The sequence below is a fragment of the Onychomys torridus genome, chromosome 14, assembly GCF_903995425.1.
Source record: "Onychomys torridus chromosome 14, mOncTor1.1, whole genome shotgun sequence".
NCBI classification, from domain to species: domain Eukaryota; kingdom Metazoa; phylum Chordata; class Mammalia; order Rodentia; family Cricetidae; genus Onychomys; species Onychomys torridus.
In genome coordinates, this window is record NC_050456.1 from 59,467,561 (window position 1) to 59,489,976 (window position 22,416).

At 42.9% G+C, this 22,416-nt stretch overlaps 1 protein-coding gene across 1 annotated transcript in view; it reads right to left on the minus strand.

Moving 5' to 3' along the window:
* The window catches only part of Sel1l (SEL1L adaptor subunit of ERAD E3 ubiquitin ligase), a 46,349-nt gene extending 24,896 nt beyond the window's left edge, over positions 1 to 21,453 (minus strand). Inside the window, exons 1-6 of the mRNA XM_036205890.1 lie at positions 21,238 to 21,453; positions 15,420 to 15,457; positions 14,198 to 14,429; positions 3,639 to 3,806; positions 2,136 to 2,241; positions 1,231 to 1,393 (exon numbers count right to left, since the gene is read on the minus strand). Coding sequence (XP_036061783.1) covers positions 1,231 to 1,393; positions 2,136 to 2,241; positions 3,639 to 3,806; positions 14,198 to 14,429; positions 15,420 to 15,457; positions 21,238 to 21,307 — 777 coding nt within the window. The 5' untranslated portion in view covers positions 21,308 to 21,453. The remainder of the gene's footprint in view (positions 1 to 1,230; positions 1,394 to 2,135; positions 2,242 to 3,638; positions 3,807 to 14,197; positions 14,430 to 15,419; positions 15,458 to 21,237) is intronic.
* Positions 21,454 to 22,416: the final 963 nt, after the last annotated feature.

Below are 22,416 nucleotides of genomic sequence, written 5' to 3' on the forward strand. Positions count from 1 at the left end.
AAAAAAAGAAATCTAGATCCAACCACTATACATCAGGAACCCTCAGTTTCTGCATGGAATAAATAAATGTAAGGAACCAGGTTACAGAAACTAAGTCATCCGATTGGGTCTGGTGCTGTAAGCCTGCAAGCCCATCTTCTCAGGAAGTAGAAGCAGTATCAAGGGTTCCCTGGACTACAGCATGTGTCCTAAAACATTTTGTTTGACTTTTTACAAAGACGTCAGTAGTGGACTGGAGAGATGGATGGCTTAGCTGTTAGGCATGCTTGCTGTTATATCACAGGGGCCAGAGTTCAGATCCCAGCACCCATGTGAGGTGGCTCATAACCACCTATATGTAACTCCAGATCTCAGGAATCTGATGGCATCTCCTGGTCCCCTAGACACCCATAACACACACACACACACACACACACACACACACACACACACACACACACACGTGTGCACACACTCTAAAACTACCAGACACACAAACAGTTTAAAAAAAAATCAAGTGGGGGAAAATACTGTGGAGAATGATTTCAGATAGAACAGAATTGCTGCTCTATATAATCTAATACTGCAAAACTACAAAAGAAATTGTGGTAAGATGTAGCTATAAAATTATCTTCATTGACCAGAAATGTTCTTAGATGAAGGAAAATAAGTATCCAAGAAAATAAGTAAAATGGTTTGTCAAAAAAATTGGTATTTAGAGATATGTTGTCATCCAGTCTTCTATTGTTGAAAGAAGTGAGGACAGAGAGAACAAATTGCTATTAGAATTAAGTGCTGAGTATTGGAGAGCGACTGGAGAGATGGCTTAGCAATAAGAGCATGCACTGCTCCTCCAGAGGATCCGAGCTCAACTCAGCATCCATGTCCCTTGGCTCCTACACTCGCATGCACAGACATACACACATCACATTTTATTAAAATAAAGGCTAAAATAAATTAAAAGGAGGAGGGGGCTGGAGAGTTGATTCAGTGCTTAAGGTCACTGGCTGCTCTTCCAGAGGACCTGGAATTGATTTTCGAACCCACATGGTGGCTCACAACTCTAGTTCCAGGGGACTGGACATGCTCTCCTGACCTCCTTGAGCACCAGGCACACAAGGGGTGCACAGACACACATGCAGGCAAAACACTCATACATACAAACAACACCCCCTCAACAACCCCCACCCCCCAAACTCCAACAAAACCCAGTGCTGTGGCAGACAGGTTCTCCACTGAAGCTGCACTTACAGTTTGTCCTTTGGGAGACCCTTCCTCAGTGAGTTTCTCAAACATCTCTTTTGCTGCTTGGACATTCTGGGTGAGGTAGTCACCAAACAAAAGAGCATAGGACACTCTCTCCAGGGCTTTGGTGTGATTCATGCCTGCTGCCTTTTGAAGATACCGATATGCTCTTTAAACAGAAGTAATCAAACAGAAAGTCAGCTGTGTTCCCAGGACAGCCATTAAAAGATTTTTCATTACTAAAATGTACCACAATTTTCTTATTTTATAATAAATGCCTACATATTACTCCTACTCTATCATGTTATTTATATACGTAGAAAACATCCTGGATAGTTTGATTTGGCTAAGGGGCCAGTTTCCCTTATGTCTAGTATCTTGAAATTATCTAATTACACTAACAATGACTGAAAAATCTAATGAGCAGGTTAATAAGATATGCAATGGAAAATTGTAATGTCAGGTAAACATTCAAGTAACTCAAAATTTTCTAACTTATGCATAGACTAACAAAGCCAGCAGGAATCAAACAGACATAAAACGTTGGAATTCTTTTGGAGTGTTACATTCTAGGTGAATACTTCAAAGCAAAACAAAAAAAATCAACATATTTGGTGACAATTCCTTTTGTTTGTTTTATGTCGTTTTTGAATCTGGAACAGTGCATTCATTCTTAGTTCCTAGAACTACAACTTGCATCTACTGTTGCCATCCTTCTCATTGATCAGCCTCATGGTCAATATGTGTAGTCTTTTCACCCTGATGAGTTAAGTCTGCTCAAAACACATTAAGGTTTCCTGCAACAGCACTGAAGAAGTCTCATGTGTCTCTGGCCACATGAAAAAGCACTCAGTGACTGGCCTCAGGGAGGGCCTGTGCTGGGGGAAAGTGGGCTGGACAGTGCAACCTACTCTCTCTTCTGGCTCTTCCTATTGCTTCCATTCAGTATCTTCATCCCAGACTGATAAATCATCTCTGCTTCCTGCATCTGGCGTCTTTTTGCAGCATCTTCTTCAGCTGACAATAAAATGACACACGCATTAAATGAATTTCATTTTCTAGTACCAAGCTTACTCACTGTTTCAGGTAGGAACACAAACAGAGAAGGATCTTTCACTATTTCCAAACATGACTCTAAAGACAGCTGAAATGTGCCCTGTACTGACAAAGACTTCTGAAGTCCACCAAAGTCACTTTCTTTTAGAGACAGCAAGATCAGGCTGCTTTTGAGTACCTTTTTGTGTTAGTGATGATGACTTTTTAAAATACAATTCAGCTAAAACTTCAAATTCAATGCTAACTTCAGCTAAAATAGTAACAACAAGCCACTAGAGAATAGCCAGGAAACTGCCATCACATTCAAAGGTCACATGCTGTAGATTTACAAAAGTACTTAATTATCTAATTAAAATCTTGAAACTTGATTCTTATTAAATGTAGATCTAATTTAGTATAGAATGTTCAAGTTTATTTATTTTCTTTCTTCTTTTTCTGAAACAGGATTTCTTGTAGCCCAGGCTGGCTTCAAACTCCCTATGTAACCAAGGATGTCCTTGAACTTTTGATATGACTGTTCAGAGTGCTAGGATTAAGGCATGTGCCACCACACCCAGTATATATGGCGCTGGGGACCAATCCCAGGGCTTTGTGTATGGTAAGCAAGCACTCTATTAATCAAGCTTCATCTCCGGTCCAGCTCATTATTTTTCATACTCAATATAACACTAAAAAAAAAAAAAATCATAGGACAGTTGTGGGTTAAAAAAAAAAACAAAACTATTTTGCTACTAATGCAACATTAAAACAGAATACAGAACTCATCATAAGACAATGTGAATTCTTTTTGTAATAAAGGAAAACCTGGCATATTAAACTAATCACACTGGCCTACATCTAGAGGTTTGATGCTGTCTTCTGGGGACACTTAGGAGTCGATAGCCACGCTATTAGAAATGGTATCTGGTACCCTACTGCTACGGCTCCCAGTTTTCCAGCAGAGGGCAACAATGACCCACAGGGTGGTTAACTCTACTCACATGTCAAGTGTTACATAAGCATAGCATATTTCACTCAAAGCCTTTTTTTTTTTTTTTTTTTGGTTTTCTTCTGATCACTATTAACCTTTGCCATCAGTCAGCTTCCATTATTGATGAACTGTTTTGTATTAATAAGTTCAATAGCCTGCCTCAAGGATTTATGGAAGTACCTGTGAATCAATGAGACTTAAGTGTGAAAAGGCTGAGTGACAGCCTGAAGTAAGTATACTCCATGCTCACGGCTCTCAAGTTGTTCTTTAAGGCTGTGACCATGTCACTAACGCTGATCCATGTGGAAAAGGACAGCTAGAACATGCCTTCCAAATGCTGCCCTAGACAGAAAGCAACAGGGCATGCCCCAACTTGAGCAATACGCACTTTCGCAGAAGCCCCACTTCTCATCTGTCTTGTAGTCATAGGTTGTGGCACACCACAGTCTGCCATCTTCCCGCCCATCCGATGTGCACTCATCATATTCCTTATCCAGGAAAAGAAAAGGGAAGTGGCAGGGCTCCCCGTGCGCCGTACCTTCAATGGCAGTCAAAACTGGAAAAAAAAAGAAACATAAGGCTAAATATAATCACCTTTGTGATGCATGGATTCAACAATGTCAAGCTTCAGCTACCAAAATCTGAATGCCAAGAGATACGCCGCAGCACTTAAAATGGGAGACAGAGGAGAGGAAGGGCTGATTTGATTGGAGACGACTTGAGGTCAAGTTCACTTAAGTGAGCCTGGTTAACTACTCACATACATCTAGCTTAGACTTTGAGTTCTTAAGATAAAGCAGCATGGTGTTCAAAGTCTACTAGGAAACTGCCTACAGGCTGTCCTGAGTCTGAGACTAGCCTGGACTACAGAGTCTCAGAAAGCAGAGCAAAGCTAAACAAAACAACAAATCCAACCAAAAAGCTCCCCAAACTCCTGTCTAAGGAGTGAACAAAACCAAGGCAGACATAAGGGAATCGTCTCTACTGCTAGGACCATTTCCCTTTTTTCTGAATGAACACAGCAATTTCAACCATCTAAAGTTACACTGGATAATGCTTCCCAGGTAGAATCAATCACTCACACATTCCTCTGGGAAGCACTTTATTAAGTATTAAGAGGACGGAATTTTATTAGAGGACTTACTTATTGAGGGTTTTGCTTAGTCCCACCCCGCTGCCCTGCAATGTAGCTCCTACTAGACTGTTTAATATGGCCCTGTCATGTAAGATAGTCAGTCCAAGAACTGACAGCTGCTATTATTGCTGACGCCCTTCCTCTGAAAGGCTAGAGGTATCCCTCCTTTGTTTTTAGTTTAAACAAAAGACACATTTCTTTTTCCCCAGAGCTGAGGACTGAACCCAGGACCTTGTGCTTGCTAGGCAAGTGCTCTACCACTGAGCTAAATCCCCAACCCAAAAGACACATCTTAAGAAACTAATTTTAAAAATACTTTCAGTGGGAGAAACAAATGTTTCAAATGGTTGCATCAGGTAGATGCCACTCATTCTGTAGCTGCAGGGGATGTAAGTTTACCATCCTGCTCAGTCAGCAGCTCCAAGTGTGCCAGGGGCTGTGTGAGGAAAGGGTTGCCATGGGTGACTGGCATGTAAAGGAGCATGGACCTACCCAGATTTATTTTTTCCTATGGCTCTAACTGACTGGTTCTCAACCTGTAGGTCACAACCCCTTTTGGGGGGGGGGGAATCAAATGACCCTTTCACAGTGGTCACATATCAGACATTCTGCATGTCAGATATTTATTTCATGATTCATAACAGTGGAAAAATTACAGTTATGAAGTAGCAACAAAAATAATTTTATGGTAGGGGGGGTCACCACAACATGAAGAAATGTACTAAAGGGCCACAGCATCAGGAAGGTTGAGAACCACTGTTCTAACCTGTTTACCACATTCCTTTTTATATCGAGTATATGAATAATAAAAGTCAATAACTTGCTTCTAACAAAGGAGTTCTATGATTGTGGAAAGCTGGAATATTTCAGACCTGAGGTCAAGGTTATCCTTAGTCCCTACACAGCCCTTTCTCATTCACTCATGTCTGACATGACATCCTTTCGACTGTCAGATAAAACCTCTGCCGTGCATAAGCTTACCAGACCATTAGCTTCCACCAACTCCAAAGCTACAAATGTCATCAGATAACATCGGAACCTTTAATAGATTTCTTCATTTTAACTCTCCTAACCCGATATCCTCATGCTACCATCATTTGGTTAAAAAAAGGCATTGATTTGTAGTTTTCTTTTGAGACTATAAAACTTTTTGTGGCCGCTTCTACACTGGAATAACCAATGCTTCCAGGACCTGGTCACTCATACCTAGCTCAGAATAAACCTTCTCACTCCCTTTGGAGGGAGAGTAAAGTTTTGGGTCAATAGCAACAAAATCTTTTCCATAAAAGTTGGGGTCTGCTGGAAGCCACTGCCTATGATTCCTTAATCCCCCACTAGGGGATGGGTCTTTTCCTGTCTTCCCCAGAGCAACAAAGAAGTAGGAATACCTTTGTATCATCCCCCAGCAACTTGCTTTCTCTGAACTTGTGTGTGCCAGCTGAATAGATCAAGATGCTGGTTATTATACTGAATTATTATTATTATTATTATTTGGTTTTTCAAGACAGAGTTTCTCTGTAAAACTTTGCGCCTTTCCTGGAACTCACTCGGTAGCCCAGGCTGGCCTCAAACTCACAGAGATCCACCTGGCTCTGCCTCCTGAGTGCTGGGATTAAAGGCGTGCGCCACCACTGCCCGGCATTTTTGTATTTTTTATATGACATAAAACAGCTGGGCATTATGCAAATGTAAAGAAAAAAACCCAATCATCTTTGCCTACCACTTCAAATTCTTTTTCTTCAGGTAATGAGGCTTTGTAGACATTTTGAGCTTTTCATTTATATTTGCAAACATGAAAAAAAAAGGGCTCCCCTGCCCCACACACATTCATGTGACTCACTTGTTTGTAAAAATGTGGTTTATGCTCAACACCTGTTTTCCTCTTGAGAGTCTATAGTTTTGGCACATGCTAGGCCAAAGCGAATAACTGGCTAGTTCCCAGTCAAAACACCAGACACTAGGTCTCTCATGAGCTTCCCCACTGGCAGTGCCTCATGGCCTACCCCAGTGTGCTCTGTGCATGGCAGCTGGGGGTGCCACGTGAGTCCTAGATGGAAATGGGGCCCTGGGAATTTAGGCAAAACGTGTTTTCAGTTCCTTCTCCCTGCAGCAAATACCATATGGAATAAAAATGACTAGACCTCCCAAACCCTGGCCCAACTGCCAGGAGAAAGGACTCAGCCTCTAGTTCAAATAACTGAGACACACCTGGCTAAATCCACATGTGCACACTGGCTGGCTTTTGTTTCACCTTTTCTATAACTTGCAACATTGTTTAGGTGTTGAGAGATTGAGAATTTCTCTCTTTCCAGTTTTGGCCAAAACTGTAAATAAATTACATTTTTGTGTTTATACATTCTCCCCAGTTCATTTTTAGGTGTGTGTGTGTGTGTGTGTGTGTGTGTGTGTACATGTGCACATGAGTGCAGTGCCTAAGGAGACCAGGAGAAAGCTGGAATCACAAGCAGTTGTAAGCTGCCTGACCAGCATCTGCAAGGGCAGCATGTGCTGGGAACTGCCGAGCTAGGCGGGCTGGGCTCTGGCGATGCCGACACTCCTTGTGTCTAGTTTCCTCTACTTGGCCACATGCACCCTTCCCCTTCACTGACTTTGCTTTGAGTCCCACTGTTGAGAAGTGCTGGCCACGTGTTTTGACTCCTTCTAGCAAATCGCCGAACTGTCTTGGGTTCCTCGAGTGGGATTTACTAGAACGCCCAGGACTCCCTGAAATGTGTCAAAAGCACCGCTAGGGAGGAGGAGGGAAGGGCAGGGCACGACAAGCCAGGTGCACAGGGAGGTGGGTTACAGAGCCATACAAGGTAGCAACTGTGGGTCTGTGTACACGAGAAGAGGAAAGCAGCCCGTGGCAGCTGGAAACAAGGGGTTTAACTCTGAGAGTTGGCTTGGATCCTCTGGCTGCTGTGGCTTTTACTGGCTGTAGAAAGGGAAAATTAAGAGTAGCTTAGCTGATATAAACAGTTTTGTTTATTGATCTGACCTCCGATGGGCCTTAAATTCTCCAGGATGGACCAAAGATGTTAGAGTTCACATTGGTCCCTCCTCTAAAAGAATGTATACATGTGTGTATAGGGGCGGGGTATGGGATTAAACCAGGTCCTAGGGCTGAAGAAAAAGGGCAGATAAGCCAGAGGAGGGCAAAAGGGCTTCAGGTAATGTTCAGTCTGGGTGCTATCAGTGCTGTGGCAGCCTTCCTTCCTGTACTCAGGCCAGCTGGGTTCTCTCTGGCTGTTTGAGGAAACACAGCAAATGCTGAATTAGCGGGGGTATGACTAGACAGCAGTGACGGGGGGAAATGGAAGAAGGATTTTTAGTGGCGCTTCATTTTGTGGTTAGACATCTTGGATATATGGTAAAAGTTCATACACCAATATTAATAAGTACTTATGACTTTAAACATGCTAGAGGTATCACCGTGGTCAAGAGAAACTGAAGAATATGTTACTGAGACGCAATTTCCTTGGTTTTTCCCAGCAGCACGGAATAGAATTTAAACTGTGAGACTGGAAATATGACAAGTCTCATGAGATGATGTTTTCTGTTATGGAAGATGTGGATTGTTCTGTTTAAGGAGGAAACAAAAAAAAAAAAGTGGTCTATAGAGAGATACTGTTTAGGAGTTTAAAAATCAGGTTTTGTTTGCTAATTCACTCTTGTGAAAGCTGAAGTCTGATTGCTTCCTCCCTCCCTTCCTCCCTCCCTCCCTCCCTCCCTCCCTCCCTCCTTCCTTCCTTCCCTTCCTTCCTTCCTTCCTCCTTCCTTTTTTTTTTTGGTGACCAGGGTCTCACTGCATAGCCTTGGCTGGCCTGGAGCTCACTATGTAGGCCAGGCCTGCCTCTGCCCCAGAGTGCTTGGATTAAAAGCATGTGTCACCAGAGCTGGCCAAAGTCTGATTTCTTAGAGGTGGATGATTTTCCAACTTGAAAGTATTCTGTTAAGATGCTAAAGATTGACTAGACAAAAGGGCTCAGGAAAACCTGGCCTTTTCAACTCTTTGACCCTGAAGCACCTTGCTTCTGATGTGCTAACATCTGGCCTTTTCTGAGGCCCAAGTTTACAATTGCCTAGACTTGATTCTGAGCCGAAAGCCAATACTGCCCAGGATAGGCTTTCAGCCCCAGTGGGAACTCTGCCTCGTTTGAAGCAGGAATGAGCTCAGTGAACAGCACTGATGCTCCTGAAGACTCACACATTTAGGACACTGCTCAGGGGCCCCACCGCTGTGAAAAAGCCCCATTCTGGGGGGTTGGCTGGCCTGAATGGCCACACTCACATGCTCACCGGGAAGGGCTCATTTGGCACTGGGACCCCTGAAATCCAGCTGCTGACCAGCTGTCCACTTCAGATACAGACAGCACCATGAACGTGTGATTACTGCCTAGAGCTACAAGTCTGGAGAAGGCATGCTGCAGAGACCATGATCCTCTGCTCACTCTGGGCAGGCCCACCTGATTCCTGCTGAGTAAGTCTCTCTGCTGCTGACCTCGTGCTTCTTTCCCTGTGCCACATGGATGATGACCCACTTCCTGTGCGGAAGAGCTGAGGAATTACAACTCTCCTCTGAACCAACTGGTAAATGAAGAACGATCAAGGTGAAAGTGTAAGGGAATACATGCATTAATTTTCAGTGTTTGAAAAGTTGGGATTTTGTTGTGTTCAGTTTCTGAGCACTGTCTTCCTGGTGCAGTTACACAAAAATGTTTTTCTGTGGCACTGTTCTGTGCCTCTTCCACATAATCCCTCTAGACAAATGCTCTAGATGAAACTAGGGAATGGCTGAAAAAATGTGTACTTACGGTTTCTGAACGCAATTACTGATTTTCTAACAACTGAGCAAATAAACTTAACTCCTACATGGAGTCAGCAAGAAGGGGCAGAGGGCATTCGTGATCTCTAGAATCTGTTTCTAGAAGCTGGTACTATGTCCTAAAGACAGGCTAGTTATGAGAAGGCGTTGGGTGACCAAGCTTTCACTTCCTGCACAGAAACCCTCCAGACCCTTTCTCAGACTCCTGGGTAGATGACTGGGTTATGGACATCACAGCCACGTGGAACCTCCTAGCAAGTCCTCTGAAACCAAGGACCAGACCAGGGAGACTAAGACGAGTCATCGTGGTGGAAGGTCACATTACACCACTTAATGTGCATCCTGCTTGAACAGTGCGTTCTCAGCTCTTTGTTCCCATGGTGTCATGTGAACCATACGGGACGGAATGTCTCATAACATGACCTCAGCCCCGGAAGGTTGTTGGGTTTACTTCAACATAGTAAAACCGTGCCTGAATTGATGCTTTGGGCCAGGTTAAAAGCAAAAATGTTAAGATAGAAACTTATGGAGGAAGCCACCTGGCTTTCCAACAGATCTATTACCACTAATAGGATTTGCTGTAATTCACTAGTACAGGACTCCTGGAGGGCAAAGCAGCAGTCTGGCCTCAGTATTCCTGGGTCTTACTGATAACACCTTATATCTACAGATGCCTTTAGCCAATGACCATGTATGTAAAGAATGAGCTGAGAAGAATGAAAGTATCAGCCTAAATTCCATCCTTGAAAAGGTCTGCTGACAAGGGCTGCCCTTAGCTGGCATTTCTGATGAGCTCCCACCATGCCAGCTCTTAGAGTGGCTCCCTCAAACTATACAAACAGTATGATTCATACCGAACGCTCGCATTCTCTCTGCATGTCCGTGACTTTGGTACATGCCAAGTACACAGCTGCACCTTGCCCAGCTCCAATAAAAGACGTCAGGTGCTGTGTCAGCCCCAGCGTTCGGTACTGGGACTCTAATGTTTGCTATGTGTTATTATAACTTATAGCTGGAGAGTTAAGTGCACTTGGGGTGACATCCCTGGGAAAGGACCCTTGGGAACTCCCCCAGGCTTCACTTCATGCACTTCTTCCTATGCTGACTGTGCTTTGCATTTTAAAATTAAAATGAATTATATAGGGGAGAGGCACGTGCCTGCCACAGCATGTGTGTGTGTGTGTGTGTGCGCGCGCGTGTGCGTGTATAAAATTAATTTATTAAAGTGTAGCTATGAATACAACTACATGATAAGTCCTTAGATTCTTCCTAGTGAATTACTAACCCGGGGGCTGTGGTTTTGCTAACACAGTAGGAAATGTTCAGGAGAGGTAGGAAGGTAGGTGTGGCTGGGGACACGTGGGAGAAGGGGAGCAGCAGAAGAGGAGGCTAGAGGGAGGTAAGGCCTACAGTAAAGGTGAGAAGTCTAGATTCTAAGATGACAGAACCCAGGAGAGTGAGCAGAAAGTTGGCTCTGCCTTCCTGCCTGCTGTCAAGGACTCACTTTAGAGGAAAGAGCCAAAGTCTGAGCCAGAAGGGAGGCTCTTACCCTTGGATGGTGCAGAAACTGCTGCACCAAGAGCAGCTGAAGGAAGATCAGCAATTTGGTAGCTGGGTTTGTTCAAGGGGGCGGAGAGGACATTTTAAGCTGTGAGGGTAACCTGTGGAAAGGCCCAGGACACAATCTGTACAGCATGCTTGGGGAACTTTTGGGAAAGGATGTTCTAGGGAGGGTGAGAGTGCAGAGGAGCTGCTGACATGCCTGATTCTGTGAATCATGCTAAGAAGTGTGTGCTTCGTTGCAGAAGGTGGACGGGAGGTAGTAACTGTAAATAAGGAAGCAGGGTCCAATGTGAATTTTAGAAGATTAATACAGCAGCAATGTGAACCTGAAGCTAATAGAGGGAGCAATGTAGAAGGGACTGTTATAGGATCTAATTCTAAAGTAGCTGAGTAGAACACACAAAGCCATGCAAACTCATGCAGTGTAGATTATATATTAAATATGCATGCATAAGTGGTTGTGCATTCTGAATAAATAAAAAAAAATCAATCCAAATCATTACTGAAAACTAAAACAAGTTGAATGGGTGAATGTAATGTTTATAAAGTTGTTGGTACAATCACCCGCAAAAACAATTACATAACAGATAGTTAAAACACTATCTCAAGTCCGTAGTAAATACATTCTGGAGACAAAAAGCATCAGAAACCCTATCTGTTGTGTCTTTTCACTGGCCTGAGAGAGACTTGATCAGAATCCCTTATAAACATGCTATCCACAGACTGGCCATCAGGTATGTTAAAGGTACAGAAAATATCACAGTACATTTTAGCAGGATGGTCTTGGTCATCTAGACTGTTCATTTACACAAGCCTCAGATACATGCAGACACCACTTTCTAGAACAGCGGCTATCAACCTTTCTAATGTACAGGTCCTCATGCTGTGGTGGTACCCAACTATAAAATTATTTTCATTGCTACTTCATAACTCTAATTTTGCTACTGTTATGAATCATAATGCAAATATCTGACGTGCAGGATATCTGATATGTGACCCCTGTGGAAAGGTCGTTTGACCCCCCCAAATGGGTTGTGACCCACAGATTGAGAACTGCTATCCTAGAGGGTATCTTAAATTTTATGATTATCAGAGAATGAAGGGGAGCTATCTAGTTGGCTCTCTTCTGTGCAAGAGACACTCCACAGTGTCCCTTGGAGGCCTTGCACACTATGACCTGGCTCTGGCCATTCTGGATGGAGGCAAAAAAGGAGCTGCAGGGAGCTCTGCCGGTCATGGCCTTCGCTTCCTTTCCTGTGCGTCCCTTTGAAAATATGCACCATGTCTGGCAATGGATAAGAGCTCTGATTCTTTCAAGTTCAACTTGTCAATCAGACTCTTCTCATTACCTCACCTGTAATACTTAATTAGCACTGGAAGTATGAGCCTAAACGCTAAATTCCTAAACTTACCTATTTTGTTTTGTTTTTGTTTTTCGAGACAGGATTTCTCTGTGTAGCTTTGCGCCTTTCCTGGAACTCACTTGGAAGCCCAGGCTGGCCTCGAACTCACAGAGATCCGCCTGGCTCTGCCTCCCGAGTGCTGGGATTAAAGGCTGCCGCTGCCACCACCACCCGGCAAACTTATCTATTGAAAAGGCCCATGAAAAGGCTCAATGGCAGTGTGAACTGTAGGTATCTAGGCAGGGTCTAACTCATGGAAATGCATCCAGGTTTTCTGAAGAAATGGCTGAGGTTAACCTTAGGGTTAGGAAATATACTGAGTTTGAGACACATTATTCTGCCTGAGAAAAGTTACAAAATATCACTAGAACCCAGTCCAAAGGACAAAGGCATAAACTAAAGGTATTCCCAATGGACAAAAAGAAGGAACTTTGAGCAACAAGAATGGCCTTGTAGAGTGAACTGGAACAACTGTAGATCATAGGTCTTTTAAAAGTCTATTTGTTCATCCTCTATGTTTCTTTATCTGTAGTTCCTAGAATCTGAGATTCCCTTGGGACAGAGAATTCCCTACTATATACCAATGTGAGTGGGAGCCAGGGTGCCAAGTTACCAAACTAGGGAACTAAGCATGCAATCGGAGGGCTAAAGCCTTAGCCACTGCATCAGGGGAGCAGAAGTTAATGAAGCTTCCATACATATCCCAAAAGACCAAGTTCCAAGAGGGTCTCGGCAGCTGAGAGGATGGAGGTTCCTGGGGGGTGGTGTACCCAGAGGGGCACAGAAGCTTTGTTTTTCTTCTGCCTCAATTTACACATTTCTTATCTGGCTGTTCACCTCCATCTTTAATATACTTTGTAATATACTTTATAACAAATGGGTAAACACAAGTCTACTCCCCAGTTTTGTGAGCTGCTCTAACAGATTAACTGAACCTAAGGATGATGTCATGGGGACTCTGGCTTACATAGACTGTCAGAAGCACAGGCAATTGGCATGTGAGCGGGGCAGGTGGCAGGCCTGGGGGATCTGATTCTATCTCCAGGCAGAGTGATGGAACTGAGGTAAAGAAGAGGAAACCGGGCAGCATCAAGTAACATCCACTGCAGAACTGCCTGCTCGCTGTGTGGGGAAATACTGACCAACTGGCGAGTATATGAAAATCGCCTGCATTTGTTTCTTCTCTCTGTATTCCTACCAGTGCTCAAAAAGAAAGCAAAGGACTTCTCACTGTACATATACACCTGGTGAAAAGCTTGTCAGAATACTCCAGGATACTGTCAACCATTATTTCTAGTTGATGGATTAGGCACTTTCAATTTTTAAGAAATGATTTTTCTATTAATGAGTATGACAGAGTTTCCAGTGGGATCAATTCCTGGCAGTGGCTGGCAATGAAGTAAGTGCTGCTGTGGTCATCGTGAAGTAACACAGTAAATGGTAAAATGGCAGCCTATGGTGGAGTGGATACTGAGCCAAATTTCAAAAGGACAGACATTTAACACACACTGTTTTCAAATCAGCTCTGAATGTAAAGCTGTGAGGCCGGTGCAGGTCAGAAGAAGATTAGGGTTCAGTTTCAATGGGAGAAGGTCAAGACCTAAATCAAATTACCCAGGAAGACTTAAAAGTTACAGGATGATAGAATGGGCGGTAATAATCCTAACACAATTCTGCAACTACACTGAAAATTTTGTGTTTCTTTCTTTTTGTCCCACCTTCACATGTAATTTTAATTTTTTCCTCAGAGGACTTTACATGCTAGTATATATAAAAAAGATATTAATAGGAAATATATGCAATTTTATCTATGAATTCAGGTCATGTGATATCAAATCTGCACAATGAATATCTGATGTGCTAAAACCTTGAAAACCCTGTAAAAGTACACTTTGCACTTTCCATGTGGTCAATAGTCAGCAAGCTCAGCTTTCGTTAGCCTCTGTCCAGGTTCCCTAGTTTGAAAGTTTCAACTGTCTCTTTCCAACATCATGCAAAATCAAGCAAAGTGTCAATGGTACCTGGCTTCTGGACTCTCTTTGCTTCTTCATAACTCTTGCTGCTTGGATTTGGAGAGTCTACAAAGCTGATTTCTTCTGAGACACTGACTTCCTCCTCGGTCTTAGAGCCCTCTTCCTCATCCTGAAGAGGGGACTCCACCTCTGCTTCCTCAGAATCAACAAATATCTGGCCAGCAACCACTCTGCCTGTGGTGGTGTGGTCCTTCACCGACTCATCTGCTGGCAAAGAACTCTGAGAATGTAAAATGGAGTTGTTACTCATCATCTGGACCAAGACTCCCCCCAAGCCAATCTGACCACTGCTTTGACAAATGTCTACAAGTGTCTCCTTCAGCTTCTTGACATGCCAAGCTGTACCTGACTATAGGCTCTGATGTGCTTATCACAGTCAGGGCTGCACCACCTGACTAGCTTTCAATTTCGACTCAAATGTTACTTTTCCATAAGCTTTCTTTAGTCCTGAAAGTCTGGATTATATCCTTGTTTACATCCTACTTTATACTTGCCCTTGGTAACTCTGTATTATGTACGACTTCCTGTTTTTATCTCTGTTCCATCTAGAGATCAGTGTTCAAAACTAGTGGACCTCCTTGGATATGTGAGAATCAGCTATACTTGCGCAACCCACGAGGATGCATTCTCTGACATGATTTTAAAAGTTACATGGTGATATGGTGATGCACTCTTAATCCCAGCACTTGGGTGGCAGAGGCATGGATCTCTGTAAGTTCAAAGCCAATTTGGTCTACATAGTGAGTTCCAGGCCAGCTGAGACTATATATTGAGACCTTATCTCTCTCACACACACACACAAGTGGGCAAGGTGATGTATACCTGAAGTGCAGGTCACCTTCAGCTACATAGTGAGTTTGAGGCCAGCCTGAGCTACACAAGACTTTAGGGAGAAAAACAAGGAGTAAAATCAATCTTTCTTTGGGCACTGAAAACGCTGTCTTAAAGCTCTTTTGTGTGAATGTCCACCATCCACACAGCATCTTCAAGTTTAAGTTGAAAGTCACCCTAAGAGCCAGCACTCCTTAGGGAAATTCTTATTATTCTTATATAGGTCAGTGATTTTCTTTTTTTTAACCAAAAGAGTTAGAATTAATACTTGTGTCATCTTATCTTCTTTAACTGAATTTTGTTACCCAGAATTAGTATGTCCTTTCTAAGGTGTATAACTTCTGCCTTTAATTTGTGCAGTGCAAATCTTAGTACCTACCTTGGAATCTATGGATTCATCCTGGTTACTTTCATCATCTGCAAAGAAATTTTAAGACAAATTATCTTTTTGGTTGGGAACTATAAAAGTTAGAAAGCACACAAAAGACACCATGTGCCCCTACCCAAGAGTCCAAGTATTTCAGGATTTCTATGTGAAAAACCTGGAGGAAGGACACAGCAGATAATAACCAGTCACTGGGTGCATGGACCTAGATTGTTCGTTTATTTAGGTTCTTTGAGACAGGGTTCTTTGTGTAGCCCTGGCTGTCCTCAAACTAGCTCTGTAGACCAGGCTGGCTTCAAACCTCGTCTACAGAGATCCACCTGCCTCTGCTTCCTGAGTGCTGGGATTAAAGGCCTGCGCCATTACCACCTGGCTAAAAATTGACTATATTCAAAGATTTCACAAGAGATTAAGGAGAAAATTCCCCCTTCATTTTCCACACAGGAGAACCAGAAGGCTCCCTCCTCACTCCCCAAAACCAGCCTCTTCTTCAGACTCCATCTCAATTTATAAAAATGAAACTCTCATTTCACACCCCAGGTTTTTAGCCACTCTATTTCTCTGCTGAGGATCTGGAGTTACGGTAGGTTATTTTAATTCAGAGTAGGATTTTGTTGTTTCACTAATACAACCATTATCATTCAGTGGGGTTAAAACATATTTAGGCAAATATATTTAATATTTGTGGTTTACTCTGCTAAAGAAATGACCAGATACAGGTCAGATGTAGCACTGAACTATCATGTGTTACGTGTATTAGAGTATTTATTAAATCAACAGTTTCTTATGTCTATGTGTGTGGGTACGTGTATGCCATATATATGTGGGTGTTCACAAAGGCCAGACGAGGGCTGGGGCGTATAGACAGCTATGGGCCATCTGACACGGTGCTTGGCCCTGAACTCAGGTCCTCAGCCCCAAGAAATCAACAGCTTCTTAAAAGGTGTGTGTGCACGCTTGTGCGTGTGTGCATGAGAACCTGAGTGCATGAGTGTGTAGAGATGGCTCAGTGGTTAAGAGCACTAGCTGTTCTTGTAAAGGACTCAGGTTTGGTTCCCAACATCACATAGTGGCTCACAGCAGACCGTGACTCCAGTTTCTGGTGAATCTGACACTCTTTTCTGGCCTCCAAGGGCACAGGAAAGCACATACAGACATACATGTAAGCAAAACACTCAAACACAGAAAAATAAAAATAAACCTAGAGAAAAAGAAATCAATAGTTTATGTTAAAAAAAAAAACAAAGCAAAACAAAAAGTGATTCTGGGCACTATTGACAGCTTGCTTCTGAATGCACACAGGTAGCTTGGTTTTCTCAGAAAACAGGTTTTCGATCATCCTTTCCATGACTCTCGGCTGTTTCCACTAGTCTTGGGGCTGTTTACAGTGCTCGCTAGAGAAACGGGAACAACTCAGTGCCAGCAGGTGCAAGTGTCTGACCTCCATAGTCACTGCCAATGTAAAGACAAACAGCCACATAATCTCCTGTTTCCTTCTGCTTTAAAAACAATCTGATTCTACTCTGAATGGGGCATCGCTATTCCCTCGTCCACAAACTATATGAGAAATTCACAGTGAACTTCCTATAAAACCACTTTTTACTGGATAATGTGGCATTATTTTTGTTTCAGATGGTTATACCATAAGGGTTTGAATTTTATACAGCTTATTTTACAGTATTTGTTTTGCATATCTCAGAAAGTAAGTCTTCCAGTGAAGTTTTGCCACATATGTTTCCAATTTAAAAAAAAGTGTAGCTCCTATTTAGATTCACTTGCTTTACGAGGACCTACAAGATGTTTTACTTTTGCAAGTTGGAGGTAATGGTGGTGGGATGGCATGCCTTAGTTCCACAGTGCCCATGACACTTCGGTAGTGGTCCATGAATTCCCAATCAGCCTCCCTCCTAGCTTTTGAAGATCTAAGTGGTTCAAATACTGTCCTCAGTAAATCTCTTGCTAGGGGAAGGAAATCCATATCTATTATGTATCAGTGTTGTATGTATAAATGTAATTTGCTAATCACAAACACCAACTATTTAGTACACTGGGGAAGATCAGTCCCCAGCTATGCACACTTGTCCATGGTATATGTCCCTATATGCTGGGCCTCTGGACTAGCTGCAAGGGCAAATCACTAAGTCAGTCACAGAGACAGCTGGTAAGTAAATAACAGAGATAACATATGAATAAATAATAAATGACGCCCATCTGAAACACAGAAAACAGTGAGGCACTGGAGGAGCAAAACGTGTTGTTGAACTCCAGGAGAAAGGATCTGTGACATCAGGTGGTTTCATGTGAATTGCATCATTCTTTCTTTCACAAACTAGGAGCATACACAAAGATGACGTGGTCAACAAAACAGTTCTTTCTCGGGTACTAAACAGGAAAACTTACACTCCAAACAGGAGCTTTAAGGATAAGCTAAAGCTATTTTCTCTTTCCAGCCGATATTTACACATAACACCTTTAAAAAGGTTGCTAGGAAGTGACTCTAAGGACTTCTGAATGTAGTTTTCAAGTACAATCAAAGAAACTGGCATTGTGCATAAAAAAAGGAAGGGCACAGAAATGCTTGAATCAGGCATTACATTTTGTCAGCTACAGAAACAAAGCAAGAAGAAAAAAATGCGAAAGGATTCAATGAGGAGTTCCAAATGTCTCATTCATCAGTATCACATCTAAGATGTAACTGTAAAACTACTTTAACTGTACACCTGCCTTGAAGAAAGACCCATTTTTCTTTTTGTTATACTAGCTTACAAGACTGCACACGACTAGGGATATCCTATCAAGAAAAGGTGACTCTACATATTCATTTACTATGTGTCATGTATATTAAACACATTAATCCACCTCCAAACATAAAGAGCAGTGGGTTTAGAGAAAAGGGAACAGCCATCCCACTTCTGCTTTGCTCAACATGGGTGCAGATCCTAGGAAATTCTGGATCCTAAGTCACCCCAAATCTAAGGTCTGGAAAGTTGAGGCCTGGTTTCCCCAATACTTATTTGGATACACACGGCTCAATATGAAAAGCTTGCTCAGCCTCTACTATCTTAGTCTGTCAAAAGGGAATACCACCATGTGTCTGTTGATTCACAATGATGTTGTGAGGAACAACTCGAACAGTGAAATTAAGCATTCTCAGCAACGTCGGAGCTGCTCTCTATTACTACAGCTAACCTCAAACACCTGGCAGTGTAGCTAATGTGAAGACGGTAACACTCATTCTCCTAATCTCTCTCAGTCCCTCATCACCCTGTCTTGGATTGAACCCAGGCCACCTCAATGACACTACCAATAAGGCAAACTCCCAGCTCCAACAAGGCCTGTATTTCTAAGTGAGAAAAATGAACACCCTTTCACTGTTGAGAAAATTAAGGAGAAATACCTTCTTTTGCCCGCCTCTTAATTTATTCATTTACAAGAAAAAGAAAGCCTTTCTAATACAAGAACCATGCTTTACCCATCTCTAAGCCAACATATTAGATGATGTTTACTAACAGTGATGGAATGAGGGTCAGCTTTATTGGCTAATCACAGCCTATGTCATACAGTTGTAAGTTCAACCTGCCCTGGGCAACATTAATAAATAAAAAATGACCACAAAAATAGGATTTTCAGTAAGAGCAAAGCTTTAAATCTAAATTTCAAAAGAGGCAAAAATCCTATGTAAATAAGCAACTGAATGCATGGCATGGAGAACAGAAAAATCCAAGTCTTTAAGTTATAAAGCTTTATATCAAATGATATTTGAACTTCATGTGAGCAGAGTAGAGATATCTTTTGATATACACAGATGCCTTGTTCCAGGACACCTCAGGGTGTCCTAACCCTAGAAATCCCTTATATAAACAGAACAAGATTGCAGATAGCCCTCATCCCTTCTTACAAGGTAAATGTTAAACAGTTATTATACTGTTTAGGAAATAAGGATTGGAATAAAAGTCCACACAGGTACACTACAATACAACAATTTAACTCTCAAGTTGGCTGAATCTGGTAACATGGAACTTGTGGATTAGCAGGGTCCACAGGCTTTCTCTCTCTCTCATCAGGCATTTTTACACTGTAGTCCTGGCTAAGTTTTTGCCTAAGTTTTGACAGAGAAATGCGTGGCTGTCACTGTGACAGAAATCAGAGCAGACATTTCTTAAATTCTGTACTCTATTATATCAACACACCCCTAAGATGTAAGCACTTGAGTGCGAAGTACTTTAGAATAACTCTCAACTGGTTACTGTCTGTCTCCAATGCCAAGAGCTCAAAGTACACACAACACAGTCGACAGAGATGAAAGCAAAGCTGTTAAGTTTGAACATTCTTTAAACTCTGCAAATTGGATTTCGGAGGGATATGTGTCATATTGTTTAATTACCGGAACCTTCAAACTTCAGTGTGAAGAGTCACAGAGCTTATTCACATATAGGTATGTGGTGTATTCTAGACCTGAAACTGTATTATTAAGAAAATCCCAAGGGGAATTCATTTGCAGGAGGTCTACAGTTCATCAGGGTCTTTATCCAGAACATGCAGCAGCCCCACTTCATACTTCTTTTGAACAACAACTGGGAAAATTTCTGCAAGAGTCAAGCATTATATAGTCTTCAAGGATTTGACAATCAACAAAAACTGTCACCTCAAATGGAGCAGAATCGGCCTCAGGCACAGTGCTGGCAGTAAAGTGATTACCATATGCTTGCCACTTTTGAAATGGTATCTAAAGCACACAATAGGCAGGGTCTTGGTTTAACTCTCTGATTTTAGAAGTAGGATGGTGTTATGGCTTTCATTTACAACCAGGACAGTGAATCTGGGAATTCAAATCACCATCTGGGAAAATTTCTGTTGTTAAAAACAAAACAAAAAAAGGTTGACATTTATATTTTGCAGTGTTCCAGAAAAGAAAAAAAAAAAAGTTAAGCCACCCAACAGCTGCTGTCTTGTTGAATTAAACTGATTAAAATCTCAAAGTCTTTCTGTAGTCAATGTTTATGAACACTTAAAACATCCCAAGTGTGTTTAAAATAAACAAACCTAAGATAGTAAGTTTTCTGATGTTGGCAGATCGAAACATTAAAAAATACTTTGCAAAGTAGTAGTATAAGTCATTCAGTTGAAAAATCAATTAATAATCACAGATTTTCGTATCCAAAGACAAAGGCTAAACTATTTTCCATTCATCTTGGCAGAATCAAGCCCCTCTCAAAAATCATAAAATCACTGTCTACAAGAAACTCACAAACACCGTGGCAGAGGTCACATTTCCCGAGGAAGGTTTATTTAAAGGGGAGTGGGGGCGAGAGTGACTACATTTATATCGTTAGTTTTTCTTTTAAAAACCAGACTAACAGACCAGGTGTTGAGCAATCCCTCCAGGCCACTGTCAACATCCTAGTCCCCATGAACCCTGCTCTGCACAAAGTGACAGCTCCAGGTGTGTCAACTGGCAAACCTCAGCGTGTCCCAGAGCCTGTGCACACACCGCCTACGTGAAGATGGAAGAATCCCGGTGGGTCTAAGCCAGCTGTCGGGAATCCCTCCCCATCAGTTAATTCCTCATTCGTCAGAAGTCACCTAAAGTTTGCTGCGTGGGAGACTTTTGTGTGGGCAGGGTGACCAACCCTTCTTTACGTCCAGCTTCCTAAGCACCCTCTTTGGCCCAGGATAACCGAAGCCCCGAAGCAAGAGCGAGTGACAGTGTCAGGGCGAACTGTGACCCCAGATCGCGGAGCCCCACGGCCCTGTCTCCACCACGGTCGGGGGGCGGTGGCTCGGGGCCTGCTTCCCGAGGCCCGATACTGACCCGAGGACGCGGCTGCCGAGCCCAGGAGCACCGCGCAGAGCAGCAGCGTCAGCCCGACGCGGACCTGCATCCTGTTCTCCGAGGTCGAGAGCCGTCGCGGTCGCCGCGACCAACTCAGCCGCTGCCGCCTCACCGCCGCCTCGCCACCGCCTCGCTGCCGCTCTTCCTGCTCAGGTTCCTTCTTTGCCCCTTCCCAGGCCTCCCTGGCCCAGCGCGCAGCCAATCCCCAGACGCCGCTCCGGCCCCCTTGTCCAATAGCTGTGCTCGCTCCGCCCCATTTGTGGACACGCCTCCTATGTCATCCTTTAGCCAATCATTGTGCAGGGTTCTCACACCGGCTTTCCCGGTTGGACCACGGCCTCACCGACATGGCCCCAGCTAATTGGTAGCGCCTGAATCAGCGCGTTAGGTAAGGGCTCGGATAAAAAGGCCCTCCTCACCTAGGACTACAACTCCCACCATGCACTTCATTAGAATCTCTTGGCCGAAGCTCTTGGGAGATGTAGTCCAGAATAACGCAAGCGTACCAGCAGCAGGTGGCTGAGAAAGTGAGGAGGAATTGGGTTAGATACTCAAGGAATGGATGGATTCTCGGCTCTCTTTTGCGTTTGAATCAGAACAAGTATCATGGAACAGTTATCACACGGTTAAGAACTTGTAAAGGTTCCTACACATTTCTTTGTAATTATTTTGAGAATTTGAATTGGACATGACGTGAGCACTGATAAATATGCAACAGCTACATTAAAATTTTAAGTATTTTAAAAATTTAATTGAAAAGCACAGGTCTTTTTTTTTTAAAAAAAGCTTGGGTAAAACAATACCTGTAGTTGACAGAGGCTGCAATACAAGAACATGCCGCTCATCTTTTCCCTAATAAAACAAAAGGAAAGAAATTTCCCCCAGGGAAGATTAGTTCAACTCCTGTGTTCATTTTTGCCTCCAGAACTGCTAGCCACTTGGTGAGGGTGCCAACAGCTCTGGAAAACCTTTTCAAACACTTGTCCTCATTCTTCTCTAGGGAAGTATTGCAATATTCTCTTCTTCCTTGGCCAGAGATGGGATTAGATGATTGTGTGGAGATAGAGGTGAGAGCCAAGGCGTTTTAGACATGGAGATAGTTATGTAGTAAGTAATGATGCAGTGCATGATTCCTTTGAGTCGCAGGGCAGGATCTTA